The sequence below is a fragment of the Enoplosus armatus genome, chromosome 6 (genome assembly GCF_043641665.1).
Source record: "Enoplosus armatus isolate fEnoArm2 chromosome 6, fEnoArm2.hap1, whole genome shotgun sequence".
Classification (NCBI taxonomy): Eukaryota; Metazoa; Chordata; class Actinopteri; order Centrarchiformes; family Enoplosidae; genus Enoplosus; species Enoplosus armatus.
Genome location: NC_092185.1, coordinates 4,124,332 through 4,143,761, shown reverse-complemented (window position 1 = coordinate 4,143,761; position 19,430 = coordinate 4,124,332). Strand labels below are relative to the sequence as shown.

Genomic DNA, 19,430 nt, shown 5'->3' with positions numbered 1-19,430 from the left:
GGAGGTTCCAGAGGTCTTTGAGAAGGTTTCAGGGGTTGTTCAGGAAGTTGTAGGGTCCCCTGTTGTCCCATAATGCAACACTCAGCAGAAACAGAGGCGCTGCACACAGCTGGAGAAGTCAAATGTTGGTGAAACAGAGACACTCAGCTGTTCAGGAAATGAATTTACTGATGACTAACAACACCAAAGTCCAGTTTGTGTGGATGTGAACAGGACTCAGTGTGTTTCTCTGGAGTTTTGTCCACTCGCATCATGTGTATGCAGGACATGTGACAGGAAGTACATTTATTTATTTGTCTGTACGTGTTGTTTCGCTAAGATTTAAAATTTTGTCTGTTTTAATGGTTTGATTTTAAAGACCGGTATAGAGGTCCTTGAGTAGGTTCCAGGTGTGCTAGGGGGCTTCTCTAGGGGTCCTTGAGGAGGTCTAGTGCTCTTTGAGGATAGTACAGGGGTCCTTGAGAACATTTTATAGGTAATATAATCAGAGCAACACCTGGAGACAGAGTGTATCCAGAGGATCCAGCCGGTTCATGTGATTAGTTTTATTCATCAGAGGATGTAAAGCAGACGGAGGCTGAGCTGATGGCATCAGGAGCCGCCGTCTCATCTGTGTTGCCACAAATGAAAACATGTTCAGTGAAATGAAACAGCCCGGTGTGGTCGTCTGTTCCAGACAGTCTCATATCGTCTGAATGATGTGGAGCAGAAAACACTTTGTTTTCATTATCCTGAATGAGGTTTCTGATGAACACTGCCGTCATCAGCTCCTGTTCAGCTCCGCCTCCTGAACACAAACACATCTTTAATTAAAGAAAAATGAACCTCCGGGAAGGAAGCTTCATTTCTGCTGCTGAAACAGCAGCCTGCAGGAAGTGTCTGTTCAAAACTTCATTAACTAATTCAGCTTCACTTACTGAGCAGATTTGATTATTGTTCTTAAAGAAGAGGAAGTGTTTGTTTTATTTCAGTGTAACACTTCAGGACAAGGACGTCAAGATACATTCATCGTTGGTTTTAATCTCTTCCCAGCCCTTGAGTCGGATTAGAGGTCCTTTGGGAGGTTTCAGCAGTCCTTAAGGAGTTTGTAGCGGTCCTTGAGAGGGCTCCATTGGTCATTTGATTGGTCATGTTGGTCCTTGAGCAGGTCAAAAGGTCCTTGAGGAAGTTGGTGGTTCCGTAATGTGGTTCTGAGATGGTTCTAGTGCTCTATGAGAAGATTCCAGTGATCGCTGAGGAACTCAAGTGGTCCTTGAGGTGGTTCTAGGTGTTCCTCAATGTCCCAATGGTCCTTGAGAAGGGTTACAGGGGTCATTGTACTGTAAGTGGTTCAAATGATCCCTGAGGAGGGCCTAATTATCCTTGGGACGGTTCCAGTGTTCCTTGAAGAGCTCCCAGTGGTAGAGGACCTTTAGTGGTCCTTAAGGAGTTTCTAGAGCCTTTAAGGTTGTTCCAGGGGTCCTTCAGGGGGTCGGGCAGCCCTAAAGGAAAGTTTTCGGTTTATTTCAACCTGACCAATAGCCACATTGAAAGTTGAAATATGTTTTTCCTTTAAGGAATGAGGGGTCGCATGTCTGATTTTTACAAACTGGAGTTAAATGTCACCAGCAGCCAAAAATAGATGCAGGAACATTAAACTGGTTCACTTCACAGCTGCTGTAAGGTAAACTAAACTATTCTGTGATCCTGAATTATAAATGTAGTTGTGTTTGTCTGAAGACAGACAGGGGGAGTGTCCAACGCCGGTCCCTGGAGGTTTGGATGACATCAGTACTCAGCTGATCCATCATCACAGCAGACAACAAGGCCTAAAACTCAAATTAAGAGGGGAGAAGAGAGAGTCCAGGTCCTTGTTAGTGTTTGTGGAGAGGCTGTTCAGAGGCAGCTGGAGTCTGTGAGTTCTCAGACATTCAACACAAAGCCAAACAGAGCAAGAAAAATTAAAGAAATCAAGATTATAGAACAATAAAGGATCATAATGCTGCAGTGGAGCAAACTGAAAAACTGTGATTCAGTCTCAGCAGGGACCTGGATTCAGAGTAAACCTGATGGAAAATCACTTCATCGAAGTCCCGATTTGTAAAGTGGAAACACAAGAAGAACATTGTACCAAAGGTCTCTTTAAGTTCAGGTTCTGGGAAGAACCACGATACAAGTTGGTGAGTCACTGAAAAGAAGAGCTAAAAGTGAACAATGACGCTCACATTGCAGCTGCTTACATACAAAAAGGAAGTATATTATATCATGAGACCAACAGCAATGATCCTCCCTCTTTTCTTTTCTCTGCTCCTTCTGCCCTCAGCCACAGGCAGGAGGGTCAGGATGGAGGAGGAGGAGGAGGAGGAGGAGGAGGATGTTGAAGCATCTGTTGGATCCTGAAGCAAACTGGAGGGCAGCGGCAGTGGGAAAATGATAAAACATGTGAAAGCAGTCTGAAAATACTGACTGAGTGACTGTAACCAGATTTACTTTTTTTTTAACACAGACTGTGACTCAATGACGCTGTCGTAACACTGACGTGTGTCAGAAAAAAACTTGCTCTTATGACTATTTCATCAGATTTTTTTATTCATAGCGAAAACAAAAAATCGAAATCACATCAAAGTTAGTTTTCTTCACCAGGCAGGATTTTTAGAAATACACACCCCATCTGCATAAGACATTTGTGACTAGCCATCAACCACACTCTGTACAATTTTTGGAGGATTTAAGAAAAAACACATTTCATTTATTCAATTAACTGTTTAATTAGATTTCTGTACATTGTATGTCTCACCTGGTTTTGGAGGACAAATCCTGAATCCCTTCATAATATTTGATATTTTTTGGTCAAATTGTCTAAAAAGTATATAGGATCTAGCCCTAAAAATCTCATTACTCATCAGGTCATTAAAACCCTCAAATTCCCAGGAACAACAGCAACAACATGACCATGAGTCCCATCATGTCCTTACACTTACAAACAGAGAGCTGGTTTTCAGGCTGAACCAATCAGCTACAGATCCCTGAAAACAAACAAAGATGAGAAAGTATCCCTTCATGTCTTTTATATTATTTTTCCTGGACATACTTTGTGTAGAAACATTAATAAGGAGAATCCATGGAGCTAAACAACTCCCTGTGTGGACATCTGTGGTTGCTAAGGTGAACTCTCCTCTGCAATATCTTGTTATTTTTTTAGTTTTGTTACTTTCTTAAATAGTTTTTCATGCATCTTTATATAATGGAAGGAATTGGCTTCAGAGCTGTTTCCCCTGTTTTCTTTTTTTCGATTTATCTGTGTATTTATTAAGTAATGTATAATGCAACTTCACAATGTGCATGTTTAAAGGATGTAGGAAAAGCAATAAATCACGTAACATCTGTAAAAGCACTATTTTTCTGTAACATCTCATTGAACTCAATGCTCTCAAACGATTTTTAGACTGACTCAATGAAGCAGCATTGATGGATACAAATATAAAAAAACAAGAGTATTTTCCTTTATTAACTCAATTTATCAGTAAGATGACACTCCAATTCTTTAATTTATGAATATATGTATATAGATTTTGTATGTTTGAACAGTGTGTAATAATGTGGAGGTTAACATGCACAGTGTTACCTGGAAACAGGTGAGGTCATGTGACTGCATCAAGCCATTTGATCGCTGCTCATGTTTCCTGAGAGACAGACTGATGTTCAGATGTTCAGTCTGACCGGCGGCGGTGATTTCTGACTTGCTGAGTGAAAACAGCAGCTGAGCTCTGACGTCCTGACAAACACTCTGGATCTGAATCGCTCATCAATCATCTTTCATCGAACTCGTTCATACCCGTTGATACGTCTAATTAACATAAAGAGCAGAGCGACAGCCCGTCAGCCTGATCAGCGCAGTTTCCCTCAGGGACTCAGTGTGACCTCCCTCACTCTGATGACTATTTTTAGCCACTTGTTAGACAACTGGAGGAGACTCTTTTGTGTCTTAAGGAACTGCAAAATATGTGAACCTTCACATCGATTACAATTAAAACTTTTAGCTCCACCTGTTTCTGGAGCATTTATTCTTTAATGCTAAAGCTACAAACACCGCGGTGACCACACGGTAACACCTAAGCAATAAGTTAGCCACCTTACAGCCTCCACCTGATAACTATGTGGTAACCACCCCAAAAACTTCAGGAACCACTTAGCAACCACCTCAGCCATATATCAACACCATAGCAACCACTTAGCAATCAGTCCATTGACAGAATCAGAGTCAGAATCAGAATTACTTTATTGATAAAGGAGGGAAATTGTACTATAGTATTTAGTAAGTACTGAGTTAAATAAAAGCAATAAAGGAGAAAAGTTAGAAAAAATAAGAAAACAAACAGGAGCGACTGTAACAGGCTGCATGCACGGTCAGCGCATTGGCTTCACTTTTCAAACCCGGAGGTTGGTGCTTGCTCCAGTCATGTATCAACACCATGGCAACCGCTCGACAACCACCATAGCCGTGCATCAACACCATAGCAGCCAACGTGCTAACACTGAGGTCACTTACAACACCCTTGTAACCACTAGTAAAACCATAGCAACCATGTAGCAGCCACCTATAAACACCAGCAACCACATAAAGGACTGTATAAAGGAAGTGGACGTAGCCACATGACGTCCCCTTCTGGTTTGTGGACTACCGTTTTGAAGCCTCGAGTTTGGCCAGGGATCTGAGAACCCGAGGACAGGATGCACGCCTGCATATACCGGCTACCTGACTGCACCCGGCTCCTGGCTACGCCATGCGAGTGTCTTTTAGCACAACCGAACGCCTCTATCCTGATTGACTGGTCGCTGTGGTAGCGACTTGTCAATCACAAGGTAGCCCTGCCCTAAAACATACCCTGCTTCATCGTCTATTTTCCTCTAAATGGAACCATAATTTACAAAATGAACATCAGACTGTATTGAAGAAGACTTGAAATTAGAGATTGAGACCATAAACTCATGAGGGAAATGTTTACAGAGGAAATTAATCAAGCGAGAAGTCGGGTCTTTTTCTCATAGACTTCTATACAATCGGACTTCTTTTTACAACAGCTACAGTGACTTGCTTAGTTGTTCACATAGTTGGCTGTAATGAACACTGCAGCCTGTGGAGGGCGCTTGCAGTACTGTAGACCGGTACTCAGGTTGACTTGTTGTATGACAACTTGAATACTTTGATATGTTTATAGTGTTCTTAGAAAACGTGAGCTTGAGTTTGAACTTGTAACTGAAGAAGATGGTTTATAATTTTGCACTGGTTCTAATCTGAGTCTCGTGTTCTCTTGACTTAAATAAATCCAGATGTTGAGACTAAACAGCAGCAGAGGATTCCTGCAGTTTTCTGTCTGAGCGGGGGATTCCTCCTCTCTGCCTTCTGCCCTGCAGCTCTCCGCTCAGTTTAACCCACAGTCCTTCACTCTACACTGCAAGAAATGTCCTGCCAACATGTTTTAGCCTCCATTATACCTGAATTTTCTTAATTGAAAAATGAAGGTGTAATTTAAGAGATGGCTTTCATGTTATTATTTTAAAGCCTTTTAAAAACCACTTAAACCATGCAGATAATCTATTAAAAATACCCTTAATATATAACAATCCATTCATTGATTTATTAATGAATGGATTGAGCTGGTGTTGTTGCAGATTTAAAATTCCATGTATTTACACATACAGTAGAATAATGATGTAATTAAGGGATTTTAAATGGATTTTCAGGATTTCCATGCATTGTGACATAAGAAGGGGTTTTAATGATTTATCTGCACGATTTAAGGGCCTTTTTTAAAGGTCTAAAAATCCCTTTCAGTTAACTGTTAAATAAAGTTGCGGATATTTTTTGCAGCGGCCGCTCCAGTCCCTCTCTCTCTCTCTCACACACACACACACACACACACACACGGACAGATGAACAGACAGACAGATGGACAAACTGTGTCTCCTGCTGGAGCTCAAGGACTGAAGGACACCGTAAAGCGCAGCTGATAAGCGGCTTTAGTCGGCTAATTTGGCCCCGGTGGCCTTTTGCAGTCTGTAGGTGAGCACACCGGAGCTGAAGACACCCGCAGACCGACACACTCCCCGCGGTCTGACCGCAGAGACGCTCCGGGTGGACGTCTCTCAACAACCTGAGCTTTTGACCCGGGAGACATGGATTTCCTCCTCAACTTTCTAATGACTGGAGGATTTTAATGCGCTTTAATCAACTCCGCCTGTTTCCTCCGAGTTTTTTCATCTTTGCGACACAAAATGTTCTTTCTAAAGAAGACAGACGGAACTTTATCAGCACCTGTTTAGCAATTATAAGTTAACGGTGTAAGTGTGTGTGTTTTACTTTGTAAATAAGACCAAACTCCATCTGTTTCCATCCTGTTTTACGCGGAGTGTTTTTTGCGTAAAGTGCGCACCGCGGCGCTCTGGAGCTCCGCGGTAGAGTCTGGTAGAGTCTGAGTCTCCGTGGCACCATAATGAGAGAACAGTACAGGGACCAGCGTCCGGCCCGGCCTTCATGAGAGCCCGCTGGCCGCGCTGCTGCGGCTCGGACCGGGACGGAGCGGAAGAGCCGCGGCGTAGATGGCGGCCAACCTGAGCGCGGCGGTGGAGGTCCCGGAGGCGGCCGCGAGGGGACACAACCTGCCGGCCCTGCTGTTCGGGGTGCTGCTGATCGTGGTGATCATCTGCGGGAACCTGCTGGTGTGTCTAAGCGTGTTCACCGAGAAAGCGCTGAAGACCACCACCAACTACTTCATCGTCAGTCTCGCGGTGGCGGATCTGATGCTCGCGGTGCTCGTGCTGCCGCTCTTCGTCTACTCCGAGGTGAGAACACCTGAACCACAGCCTGTGGAAATATTACACGTTAGTTTGAGTACAGGTGAGATATCTTCTCTACTTTAAATGTTAACCTCACAGCTGCATCCAGACCTCCAGGGGCCCCGCAGAGCTGCTTGACCTCAGAGTCCAGATGCAGGTCTGTCGGGTCTCTGCACAGGTGTCATGGATCCCAATATCTTCCTTTCAAATCTGTTTTAAAGGGCTGATCAAAAGCCCAAATAAACCTCAATTTAGCCCTGACCACACACCAAACACCTTAATCTAAATTAAGGTTGTAATCAGAGATCCCTTAATTTGTCCAAATCAATAACAAAACCCCTTTAAAAAAACCTTTACTTGAAAAGCCCTTAATTAAGTTAAGTAGAATTGAAGGGGTGTTTGCCCTTTCCCTTAATTTCCACAAGGATTTGAAACAAATCCATTAGGCCTACTTCTCATTTTGTGTTGTTTTAATTGATTATATGTTTGGTTTAAAGGGTTTAAAACCTCTTTAAACTAACGGAAAAGGGTGAAAGTCATCACAAAATGTTCATGTTAATTGAAAATGTAAGGATATTTTAAGGTATAAATTAAGAGATGGCTGCCATGTCATCTGGTCAGGGGTTGGTAAAGGGGGTTTTTACACCTTGTGAATCCCTTAAACCATGTAGATAAACCATTAATTTATCCACTAGCCGTTAAAATCCCATTAAAAGTACCTTAATCACATAGTATATTGTACAGGTAAAACAATGGGGTTCAGACAAACAACAGGTACATTTTCACACCAGATATTTGTTTCTCAAATGTTGTGATCTTCTGTTCTCTCAATTCAGATGGACAGGAGGAAATTATGTTTGCAGCAACATAAACACAATAAAAACACAATAAGACGATAAAAGACATTAAATGTGCAGAGAAAAACGGCAACAATAAGAGCAGCGAAGATGAGAGAAGCTGCTGAGCTGAGGAGAGTTTACGACGTAAAAGTACAATTAAGAGTAAACTTGAACCTGATGCAGCTATAATTAAATTTATATATTCAGACACTTTACTCCTCGGATTCCTTAAAGAGACGATGGTCCATATTTGGCTGTGATGGATTTGTGTCAATAAAAGTGTGATTCAACATTAAGAAACAAGAAAACACAGTAATATACAAATAAAATATACAATAATGAACACTGCGGTAACATTAGTTAAAGTAGCAACACCACAGTGTACAAGTGTAAGTAATGCTTTAAACATTTAGCATCAAATCTGACTTTGAAGAGTAACTAAAGTTATCAAATTAACAAAGTGCAATATTTCTGTCTGAATTGTGGTGAAGTAGAAGTAGCAGAAAATGGGAAGTGAAGTACAAGTACCTCAGAGTTGTACTTAAGAAAATACAGCCAAAACATTGGCCCGTAATACGTTTTCTAACATGTTGTGGAGCGAGTAAAGACAAGGGAAGAGCTTTTAGAGAGCACAGTAACACGTTGGATATATATATAGCTGTGAGGACATCGTTGTGTTTGTTTAAACAAAGAAGAGATTTTACGCTTATGGGAGGTTTTTGTATTTTTATCGTCTTGGCCAGATTTTCCCAGTAAAATCAACTTTAGTGTCCCCGAAGGGAAATGTGTCTCGCTATGAACATAAAACACTCAGAGAGACTGAGGCACACGGACTGATGTACATAAAACAAGATAAAATGGATTAATTAATTAAGTATTAACATCTCTTCCTGATGTTCACGCTGTAGTTATTAAGGACCTGTATTATTAATGTTTATTAATGTGCAGCATTTTAAATGATTGTAGCGTCTATGAAGAAATTTTGCAATGTTGTCATTCATTATCTGTTTATACACCAGAACTGATGCTTCACAGGAGGAGTTAAAGTTGTTGACAAATACATTTATTAATACTTTATATCGGGTAATAAACCATTTATTAAATGTTTATGTTATAAATGATAAATGAGGAGGTTAAGTGATCGCAGAACCTGCTGCAGGCTGAACTTCTTCAGCTGTCAAATTTTAAAAGTGAACATTTTTCTACTCAGATCAGGACGTTGGTGTTTTAGTTAATTCAAAGCCATATTTTTGTGCTCCCTCCATTTATTAGCCTCTCAAAGTCTCTTATTAGCTTCAAATATGGATGAATTGCACATTTTCTTTTTTCAGCATAAACCAGGTTTCCTTGAACATGAAGATTTATTTGAAGTGACTGGTTGCATTCAAGATTTATAATGGATTATATAAACATGTAGGATTTAGGTTGGCCCTGAAAACGCTGTTACAAATTTTTCGAAGATGTAAAATATGGTAACTACACAGCCTCATAGCTCATAAATAAAACAGGCCAGTAACTTCTACTCAAGTCAAACCATGTCGCTAACATGTCTGACTTCACAGGGGTCAAGGGTCAACACCTAGAATGTGAATAGTTAACTCAAGCATCACAAACAATAAATAACATCCATCTAGTGAAGTCTTACAGCCTCATTTCTCATTAGCGACACTGTTGCTTGGATCACTGTTTACACCTGGCGTTGACATGCGTCTCCACATGCGTCTCCACATGCGTCTCAGTGTCCACTTGAGATCGGATCTCACTTCCTGCTCTATATGCAAATAAGCACGTACATCATTTCCTTTTGCAAAGACCAAATATGTTGTTGTTTGTGACCTGAATTTGATGAACTTACTGTTTATCAGACAGCAAATGAGAGAAGAATTAGGCTGGAAAAACAATAGACGTGTGTTTCTGGTGGCCGTGCCTCACTGGTTACTGTACAATAACACAACTTTATAACTTTATTAACTGATTTTGGTGAAACTGGATTGTGTTTTATGGAGAAAATATTTGCATCAACTCTCTGTGATTCACAAGTTTACTGATGGATAGATAGCTTTTTGCTCAAGTAACCGCTAACTGTAGCTGCCATTAGCTAATTAGCTCAGTTAGTGGTGCAGCTAGCGGTCTATTAGCTGTAAAGCTTAAATAAAGCTTTATTAAACCTCCTCCTCCTGGAGGTCCAAAGCTCCTGCGCTAGCGGTGCAAACACCAACACTCCCCCGGTGCTTTGAGCTCCCAGCCTGGGCAGCGGAGTGCTAGCTCAACGGCTAACTGAGCGGCTAACTGAGCTAACTAACTTAAAAGCTGAGTTTGACAGTTCACTGTTGACCTGTTGGAAACAACAGCTGACAAAACCGTCTGAATCAAGGTCCACTTACTCGCTTGTTCTGGAGCTTTTGGCTGAATCACACAGTCTTCAACAGCAAATGTCAAGATCAAGACAACAAGTCGGCGTAGAAGACAAGTCATGCTCAGAACAAGTACAAGTACTTTTGAACGTTCTTGTATCTAATGAATTAATTAATTCAGTTAAGATACTGTATGTGTCCGTGTTTAATCTCCTGCAGGGAACCAACATGTTAGTGAGGTCCTGGTTTTAACATCAGTGAACTGTCCCTTTAACCGTCAGTTCTGAACTCCAGCTAACCTCCTGATGAAGCCCCGCCCCTTTTGGTGACATCACTGAGCAGACTCAGAATGACCAATCATTTCCTCTGATTTTATTTGTTCTTCATATGAACGCTGAGTCTTGAATGTCACATGTTTTATTTCATTCTCGTTGATTAATTTCTTTCTTTAACTTTAATCCAATGATCACAACAGGAAGTTCTCTTTCAGTCAGTCTTTGTCTTCCAGAGCTCAGAGAACAACAACCAAACACAGTCTGTACATTCCTCCAGACGTCCTGCTCCAGGGGTCGCAGGTCAGCAGAGGGGCCCCACAAAAACAATGGATTTTAGAAAAACAATGAAAATGAGCCCATAGTGTTCATTCTTTTGTCCTCTCCCTCACGTCGTCTTTGTGCCTGTTTGTTTATCCGTTCAACGTATTTTTCCAGTTTCCTGCTGACAGTTTATCTTTGTTTGTTAATCTAAACCTTTATTTGTCTTCATCGTGTCAACAAACATTTGACCACGGAAACTAATTTAATCAGGGCCGTGTTTCAGCTTCAGGGTTCGCATTATTATTGAGTAAAAGTGATAATACCACAACATCAAAATACTCCACTACAAGTAAATTCATGGACGTGCTCAAGGACTTGATTTAGATTAAGGTGTTTATAAATTCTGCAATAAATCCTTTTAAAGCTTTTTATAGAGGGGGTTATGATGAGGGTATTTCATATTTTAATTTATTTCTTTTTAGCATTTGTTTATATGTGCATTTATGTAATTATTCACATTTTTTCATTTGCATTAATGTATTTATATTTTATTCATGTGTATTTTATATGTTCATTTTTACTTTTATTAAAGTAATTATGTATGTATTTATTTATCTTGTATATATTTTTTATGTGTATAGATTATTTGTTTTATTTACTTTATTTACTGCTGATGATTTATATATATATTTTATGCAAAAATATACTTCAGTAAAAGTACAGAAGTCTTCTCTGCAAAATGTATTGATTTAAGTATGAAAAGTAGAAGCACGTTGTCTGATATATTATTATATAGTATGTCATTGCAATAATTCTTACTGGTGCATTAATGTGTCAGCAGCATCGAGGATGAGCTCATTTTAATCTCTTTGTACTTTATTCTGTCACGACGTGCCACATTTTATTAGGTGATCATAGTTTTCTATGTAAAAGTAAAAAGTAGTATAATTTACTAAGTAAAGTACCTCAAAGTTACATGATGTGTTTACGGTATGTCTGTGTGTGTCTGTACAGTAAATACAGCTTGTATGTTAATGTTGAGTTTGAGTGAATGTACTGAGAGTGTGTTTGTGTTTCAGTTCCAGGACGGCGTGTGGACCCTCAGCACCACCGTCTGTGACGGTCTGATGACCATGGATGTGATGCTGTGCACCGCCTCCATCTTCAACCTCTGCGCCATCAGCATCGACAGGTCAGTTGTTCACCTGCACAGGTACACGCAAACAGACAGACGTCACTGCAAGTAAACAGCAGGTCAAATATGTGAAAATATGAGTTAAATGCTGATCTGACCTTCGACCTGCTGCAAGTTTTAAAGGTGTTTGAACTCTAACTGTGAGGTTTTAAATAGATCTTACACATCAAGGTTTGTTTTCAGGTGAGTGCTACTGCACATGTGAAGATGTTGTATGAAGCCTCATGTGAGTCAGAGTCTGGTGGGTCTGAAGACTACAAGTTTGAAAATGAAAAAATATTGATGTTGTTAGAAAAAAGTGAGCTTTCCAGACCGCTGCTCATCCCTGCTGCAGGCTAGCAGCTCCAAGCTACATTAGCCACTACTAGCATAACACACCTGAATCTGTTCAATCTAGTCGAGTTGCATTGTGGGTAATGAAGGAGACAAGAAAGAAAAATGCATGGAATAAAAAAGTCGTTCTGGTTCTACTGTATTGATTTTGATGGGGGGGGGGGGGGGGGGGGTTCAAACTGTCCATCAGGAGACAGACGATGTTATAGAAGTTCAATGATAAATCAGTGGAGAACTCTTTCAGACATGAACCTCGTTACGAAAATGTCATGACAATTTAAAATTGGTCTCATGTCCGAATATGAGCACAAGTCACTTTTACGTAAAAGTCACAACAGCAAGTCAGACTTAGTAATATATTATGAATAAATAAATATATAACAATATATTATTTATAATGCTAGCGACTCTGTGAGCCTGTACTTAAACCACAGTGGTGCTTTGAAATAAATGCTAACATAATGATGTCAAGCATGTTCATCATCGTAGTTTAGCTTGCCAGCATGCTAATGCATTAGCACTAAACACAAAGTGTAGCTGAGGCTGTTGGGAATGTCATTAGTTTTGCAGGTATTTGGTCCAGGACAGTCCAGTCATTGTTGGGGTTTAACGTCCATATCTTCAGAACACCTAAAAATGGACCCCACAGAAGCTGTTTGGTGAATGTTCTCCAGCTGTAGTGAGGAAGATGCAGATGAATGAAGATGCAGCTCTGCAGCAAACAAACAAACCCTGAAACTCTTGTAGGAATATCAGAGGAAACTCTGTGCAGTTGATTAAAAGGAAGAGGTCAAAGTTCAGCCGTCACTCACAGACTCCGCTTTAATCGGCCTCAGGTCAGGGTCATCCAGCAACAAGCAGCTGATTAATCAAACCAGAACCCTGGGCGGTCTGTCAGGGACACAGAGGACACCTGGCTGTGAGTTTCAGCTCTCCTTCTGAAGACCGTCAGGTTCAGACAGTCACGCCGTCACAGTTCACTCTCATGTGGAAATATGACGATGACCTTTTGTCTGTTTCCTGTAAAATCTCCAGAAGAAGAAAAATCAGAGCAGACAGAACAATTTAAAGCCCCAAATGAAGGACGCGTCTGCGGTGATGAACTGCCAGCTTCGTTTAGTTTGACCAAATGAGATTATCTGAACTCTCGGCTGATGATGAAGGATGAAACTCTGAGCTGAAAACCGGGGCTGCTCGTCAAATCTGATGTCCCAACTCCAGAAAATATGATTACATCAGAGACCGATGGAGGCAGTGAAGCTAACGTGGACTGATGGTGATGATCTGAAGCTTTTTGAAGCAGCCAGCAGCATTTAGACGTTTAACTGGATGACAGAGCCTGAATAATTCAACAAGACTGGGCAGGAAACTGATCCTGGAGGTCTTCAGAGAGTCCACCTACTGCTGCTGCTGAAGGGGGACATGTTCTGGTCTCTCTGCAGGTTTGATTGTTTTAACCACAAACTGACTGATGACCTGCTGTCATTCATGGATGGATTACTGAACAGGACGAGGGGCCTGAAGGGGCCCCTGAGCCTGAAGACCTGCCTGAAGAGTCTGTTATTAATACTTCTTGTTGGAAAGTCAGGGAGGTCAGTCAAAAGCATGTCTTTAATCCACATCACATGTTTTTCCTCCTGATCATGATCAAGTCCTTTGAAGGAATATTTGGGGAAATACGATTATTCGCTTTCTTGCAGAGCGTTAGATGAGAAGATTAATACCACCCACATCTGTCCATTACATATGAAGCTACAGGCAGCAGCTAGTTAGCTTAGCTTAGCATAAAGATTGGAAGAGTTCTTCATCTGTACCACATGTTCAAACAGAACTTGGAAGAACTGGTTTTAAATATACACATATATTAATATAATAATACAAAACGTTACAAAAAGTTTTAAAATATTATACTGAAGCATTTCGACGACTACTTGTAATTGTTTTTCTTACTGTGTAATCACTATTCTGTGTTTTTGTCACATACTGATTATGTCCTCTTTTTGATCTCAGTGTCTATCTATTCAAATAAATGTCACAGCAGACATTTTGACCTGTCAATCAAAGTGTCAAAAGTGTAACTAATAACTTTATTAATTGCTGCATTGCAATAATTGCCGTAAGGAAGCATCATTAATGTTATTAGTTCCACCTGTCATTTTATGACACGTGAAAGGTCAAAGTTTCTGGTGTTGGGAAAAAAAAAGATCTGTGGATCTGATTCTGCAGTAAAACAACTTGTTATTCTGTTAATTGTTTATTTACATAAATATGTATTTATTAAGCACTTCAAGCTGCATTTCATGTATGACAGGTGCTGTTTAAATAAAGTTTTTTATTGTCATTACAATTATGATCATTTTTGGTATTATGTCCAAGTACAAGATGGAGTGTGTGTGTGTGTGTTTTGTATGTGGCATCTCTGCAAAGTTTAACTTGGATGTTTTTATTTGTCCAACAGACTGACTTAACATTGGATGTGAATATTCATGGTCCTCAAGGGCATAATTTAAAAATCCTATTTTTCAGGTTTATCTTCAGACTAAATTCACTCCGAACATAGTTTTCTTATTGTCGAGCCACCAATGCCCAGATGGGAGAAGATCTGAGCTGATAAAAATGCTGATACACTCATCAGAGTCGCCTTAGTTATTACTACCTCTCAGCATTAAGCTTAACGAGCAGCAGTGAGTGCTTAACAGGCTTTTGTTTGCACTGAGTTTCACCTCTCAGGCCACATACAGGCTGCCCTGCCTCACTGGAAAAGGTTGTTGGGGATTTGAAAGGAAAACCTGCAGACACTACTTAGTGCTGAATGCTACTGCCAACTCTGTTTTTATAAAAAATAATTGAATATCAGGCAATAAAGCACAGTGGTGTCTGTGGTGAATACAACTTTATTTATCATAAAGTATCAGGTATCTAGAAAGGAAACAAAAAGATATTTATATATATATATACACTCATCAAAACAATGCAGCAAAAATATATATTTGTGTATATATATATTATATTATATACAGTGTATACCTATACCATTGATGAATCTTAATGATTAATGACTTGTACACAAAAAATAAAGAAATAGCAAGTTTAAAGAGCACGTTCATGCTCCTCAGAAGATTTTGGACACTTAAACAACATATTTTTGACTGAGAGGGAAAGTCAGTTGGCAGCAGGAGGAGGATCTGTATAAAAACTCTGTTCTGTACTGTTCTGACGTCTAAAAGCAGCTAAGATGATCAAAAAATAATGGAAAACAAACTGCCAGGATAAAGCCATTATATAATCTGTTGAAATTAGGTGTTACCACAAAGAAAAGCCAGCATACCTCAAACTAACGTACAGGTTGTCCTTGAATTGTCCTTGTCACATTCCTGCTCCCCAGAGGACAAACCCTTTAGATTTTAATGACCTCATGACCTTTCCTCTAGCACCACCTTCAGGACAAACTTTACTGTTTTAGCTCCACCACTGGTAAGACTCTAGGACTCACTAGCTCATCAGGTAGTTGTTTGTTCATATTGTGGCTGTAATGAACACTGCTGCCTCTAGGGGCCGTGATGTTAGTGAAATGATTTCTTATTTCTAAAGAACAAATCTCTCCCATGAATAATGATGTGGCAGTTCTCAGTTTGTTCAGGCTGTCAGCGATGTCATTTCCGGTGCAGCAGATTGTAAAATTTCTCACTTTTTCACTTGTTGCAGGTTCATCGCCGTGTTAATCCCTCTCAACTACAACAGGAAGCACGTGGACCTGCGGCAGACGGTGCTGCTGTCGGCCACCTGGATCGTGGCCCTGGCTGTGGCCTCACCCATCATGTTCGGAATCAACAACGTGCCGGGCCGCGACCCCAGCGAGTGTAAACTGGAGAACAACGACTACGTCCTGTACTCGTCCGTGTGTTCCTTCTTCATCCCCTGTCCCATCATGCTGCTGCTGTACTGCGGCATGTTCCGCGGCCTGCGGCGCTGGGAGGAAGCGCGGAAAGCCAAGCTCAAGAACAGCATCCAGGCCTGCCGCAAGCTGCAGGAGGCCGCCGCCTCGCTGCCACCGCTGGCCTCACTGCCACCGCCGCTGCCGCCCATCATAGAGCGGGAACTGACGGATACTCCGGATGAGCCGTCCACCTTCCCGTCCCCAGACCGGCCCTTCCACTCGTCAGAGTACAAAGACGGCCCCGTGCCGACGGTCAGCTTTGCAGAGATCAAGTTCAACCCCGACCCTCGCAGGAGGAAGACTGCCAAGATCAACAGCCGGGAGAGGAAGGCCATGAAGGTGCTTCCTGTCGTTGTGGGTGAGTTCAAACTGGTAGTTACATCTCTACCACACAAGGTTAGATTACCAACAAACTGAGCAACTAGCCCACAGATTAGAGGGTCCAAAATTCACACTTGTAGTATTAAGAACAACTTTACTGTGAGCCTCATGAATGCCACAAGCCGAAACTCATCCGTCTCCCAATAAAGGTTTTGAGTTCTGTGCCTCGGGCTGCTGTAGAGTTGGAGGTTTCTGGCTCAACTTCACCTGCTTCGAAGGTGCATGGAGAAAAGTCTTCAAGGGTCAAAACTCCACCAACACTGGTGGCATTTTGACTTGTAGCCTCCGACCTCACTACTGCCCCAGGAACCCACAACTCCAAGTGCCCCCCAAAAGCTCCAGGTTTACTGTGTGTCAACTGGTTTGTGCTTATTTAAATAGTTTATTTTCAATAAATAACACAGAAGCTCAAAGAAGTTTGACACTCTGCTCTCTGCTCAACTCAACCAACATACATCAAGCTGGGCTGACACACACAATGTTACTAATTTTGTACGTTGTGTTAACTAACACTACACATTTTCATTCACGTGAAATCCATTTGATCGTCCAACAGCCAGATTGCTGATTGATCAGGCGCCCCTCAAACTTAACATCAAACAATTTTAGAGGTGGTGGAAATTTTGCCCGATTCTAAAATGAGTTTGGGGCAACCAATTCAGGTTTAAAGTCAGGCTTACTCCGCACATTTTCTGCCAGGTTTACCACATACTAGGACAAGTTTGTCCACTGAACTCACAGATACGAAACTGATGTCAACCCTCCTTCAAACTCCTGGTTAAATAGCGAACAAGGCGACCCCCAAAAATGCCAAATTATCAAAGAGCTTCTGGGTACTGTAATGTAATTACTGAATTTCACATTGTAATCCCTTGCACAGCTGTCAGTAAGTAATGCGTTACAGCCCAACACTGACTGCAGGACCAACGTGTTGCAGCTTGTAGCCTCTTTAGAAAGAACGTGGACCCTGACGTAGGCCACAAGCCTTCGGTCTGACAATAAAACAGTTCTTTACACTACAAGTGCTGCTGAAGTTTTGACTCCCAACTTTGTTTGACCTCCAGAGAAACATAAAGGGCCTGAAAAGCAGACAGCAACATTTTTGGTCACATTAGTTCACAAACATTTAAATTAGTTATTACAAAGTTACTTTAGTTACAAAAGATTTAGCCAAAAATGAACCATCCTTCCGCCAATGCACTTACACGAATAGTGATATAATGGGCCTCCCGCCACCTCTGATGTCTGTTCAGAGGCTGCGGGTACCTGAACGCCACACCTCTACCTCTGATGTCTGTCCAGAGGCACATCAGTTAGAAAAGGTCGGCCTATTAATAGCGGCCAGTGTTGGTCCTAATGCGTAGAAGTGCTTCCCTTTGGCACGCAGCAGCTAATCCTACAGCTTCTTAATCTGAAATCCAATTATTACGTAAGCTTGGTCAGACACGATTTTCTGCGTGCAGGTAGTTCTCATGAATCTCTGCTTCATTAGCTCACCTGACAGTTCCGGTGGCAGCCTGACAGTAGAGCTTAACAATACAAAGAAAATAGCTGATTGCAAATTGTCTGACCACTAAAATATTTTGTATATTTAACTCCTGTGTTGGTGGTCTATATAGTATTAAACAAGTATGAACTGTTGCTGCATGAATAGATAAAATGAGAGATGCTACCTTCCACTGAGCTACCTGCTCACCTACATTACAAGGCCACCACTCTGTTGGTTGGTAGGTGGATAGATATGTGGAAGATGTGGAAGTAGGATGTTGGGAGGAGGTGAACTGGTGCATAGATGGCATGTTGGCAGACTGGTAGGTAAGTTAGGCTGGTAGGTTGGTGAAGCTCTACCTCATTAGCTCATCTGACTCAGCAGCAAGTCGGTAAATTGTGGGTAGGTATATAGGTAGGGTGATTGGTAGGTGTGTAGATGGTAAATTGTGCTAAGCTAGGCTAAACACGTCTTGGACTGATCTCTGTACTGGTTGCACAGAGATGAACCTGATATCCATCTGGAACATCTGACTCTTGGTAGAGGAGTGTTTAAAGGTAAAATGAAAGTGAGGCTCTTGGTGTTTCTGTCTGATTGTAGACAAACTCTTCTTCTTCTTCTTCTCCTGCAGGTGCCTTCCTGTTCTGCTGGACTCCCTTCTTTGTCCTCCACACGATGCGAGCTCGCTGTCAGGACTGCCACGTCCCACCGGCCCTGATGAGCGTGGTGACGTGGCTTGGCTACGTCAACAGCGCTCTAAACCCCGTCATCTACACCGTCTTCAACACAGAATTCAGGAACTTCTTCAAAAAGTTCCTGCACCGCCTCTGCTCCAAGAACGCCTGACGAGGACGCCGCTGCTGCCGCTGCTGCTGCTGCTGCATGGACAATTTCTAAATGCAGCTGCAAGAGACACTACTGACTGTTGTTTTGTTGTCTGTAGTCTGTGTACGTTGCCATTGTTTCCTTCCTCTGTGAGGTTTTTATTTTTCTACATGTGACGACAGCAAAGTTTGTTTGAGCTTCGTGTTTCCTGTGATGAAGCTTCAGTCTGAGGAACAAACAGTTCAAAGGATCAGCAACACATCTACATCACACAACCGACAAGAACTGATTTTATATGTTCAAATTCATCTTTTCAGAATAAACGTTTTCACTTAAAAAAGCTGGTCGTTTGTTTGTGGAGGGGTGCAGACAGAACAACTGTCGTCTGTTGCTGATTTTAAATGCCAGGTCAGTTGTTATCTCAGAGTTTCAGAAACTTCTGTCTGGGGTCAAATCAACCAGATGATCAGATGTTTGGAAAATGGTCCTTATACGCAGGATTATGGTGCAGGGGTATTCACCGTATATCTACCTAAAATACTTAGATGTTAAATATTAATTTAATCTGTTAAATTCACTCTTTAAGCCAGTGCCTCCTCCAAGGCTAAACGTGTGCCACACATAGACGGTATAAAAGAAGTGGACTTAGTCACGGTGACGTCACCCATTGGCTTTTTGATCGTCACCATCTTGGTTTTTTGGAGTGACCATATTTGGACGTGTGA

The 19,430-nt window shown here is 41.5% G+C and overlaps 1 protein-coding gene across 1 annotated transcript; it reads left to right on the top strand.

The window, feature by feature from the left end:
* The first annotated feature begins 6,579 nt into the window (after positions 1 to 6,579).
* On the top strand, positions 6,580 to 18,726 carry drd4a (dopamine receptor D4a). Its single transcript, XM_070906949.1, has 4 exons — positions 6,580 to 6,822; positions 11,625 to 11,737; positions 15,779 to 16,368; positions 18,512 to 18,726. The coding sequence occupies exons 1-4, from the start codon at positions 6,580 to 6,582 to the stop codon at positions 18,724 to 18,726; spliced, it is 1,161 nt and encodes a 386-aa protein (XP_070763050.1).
* Positions 18,727 to 19,430: the final 704 nt, after the last annotated feature.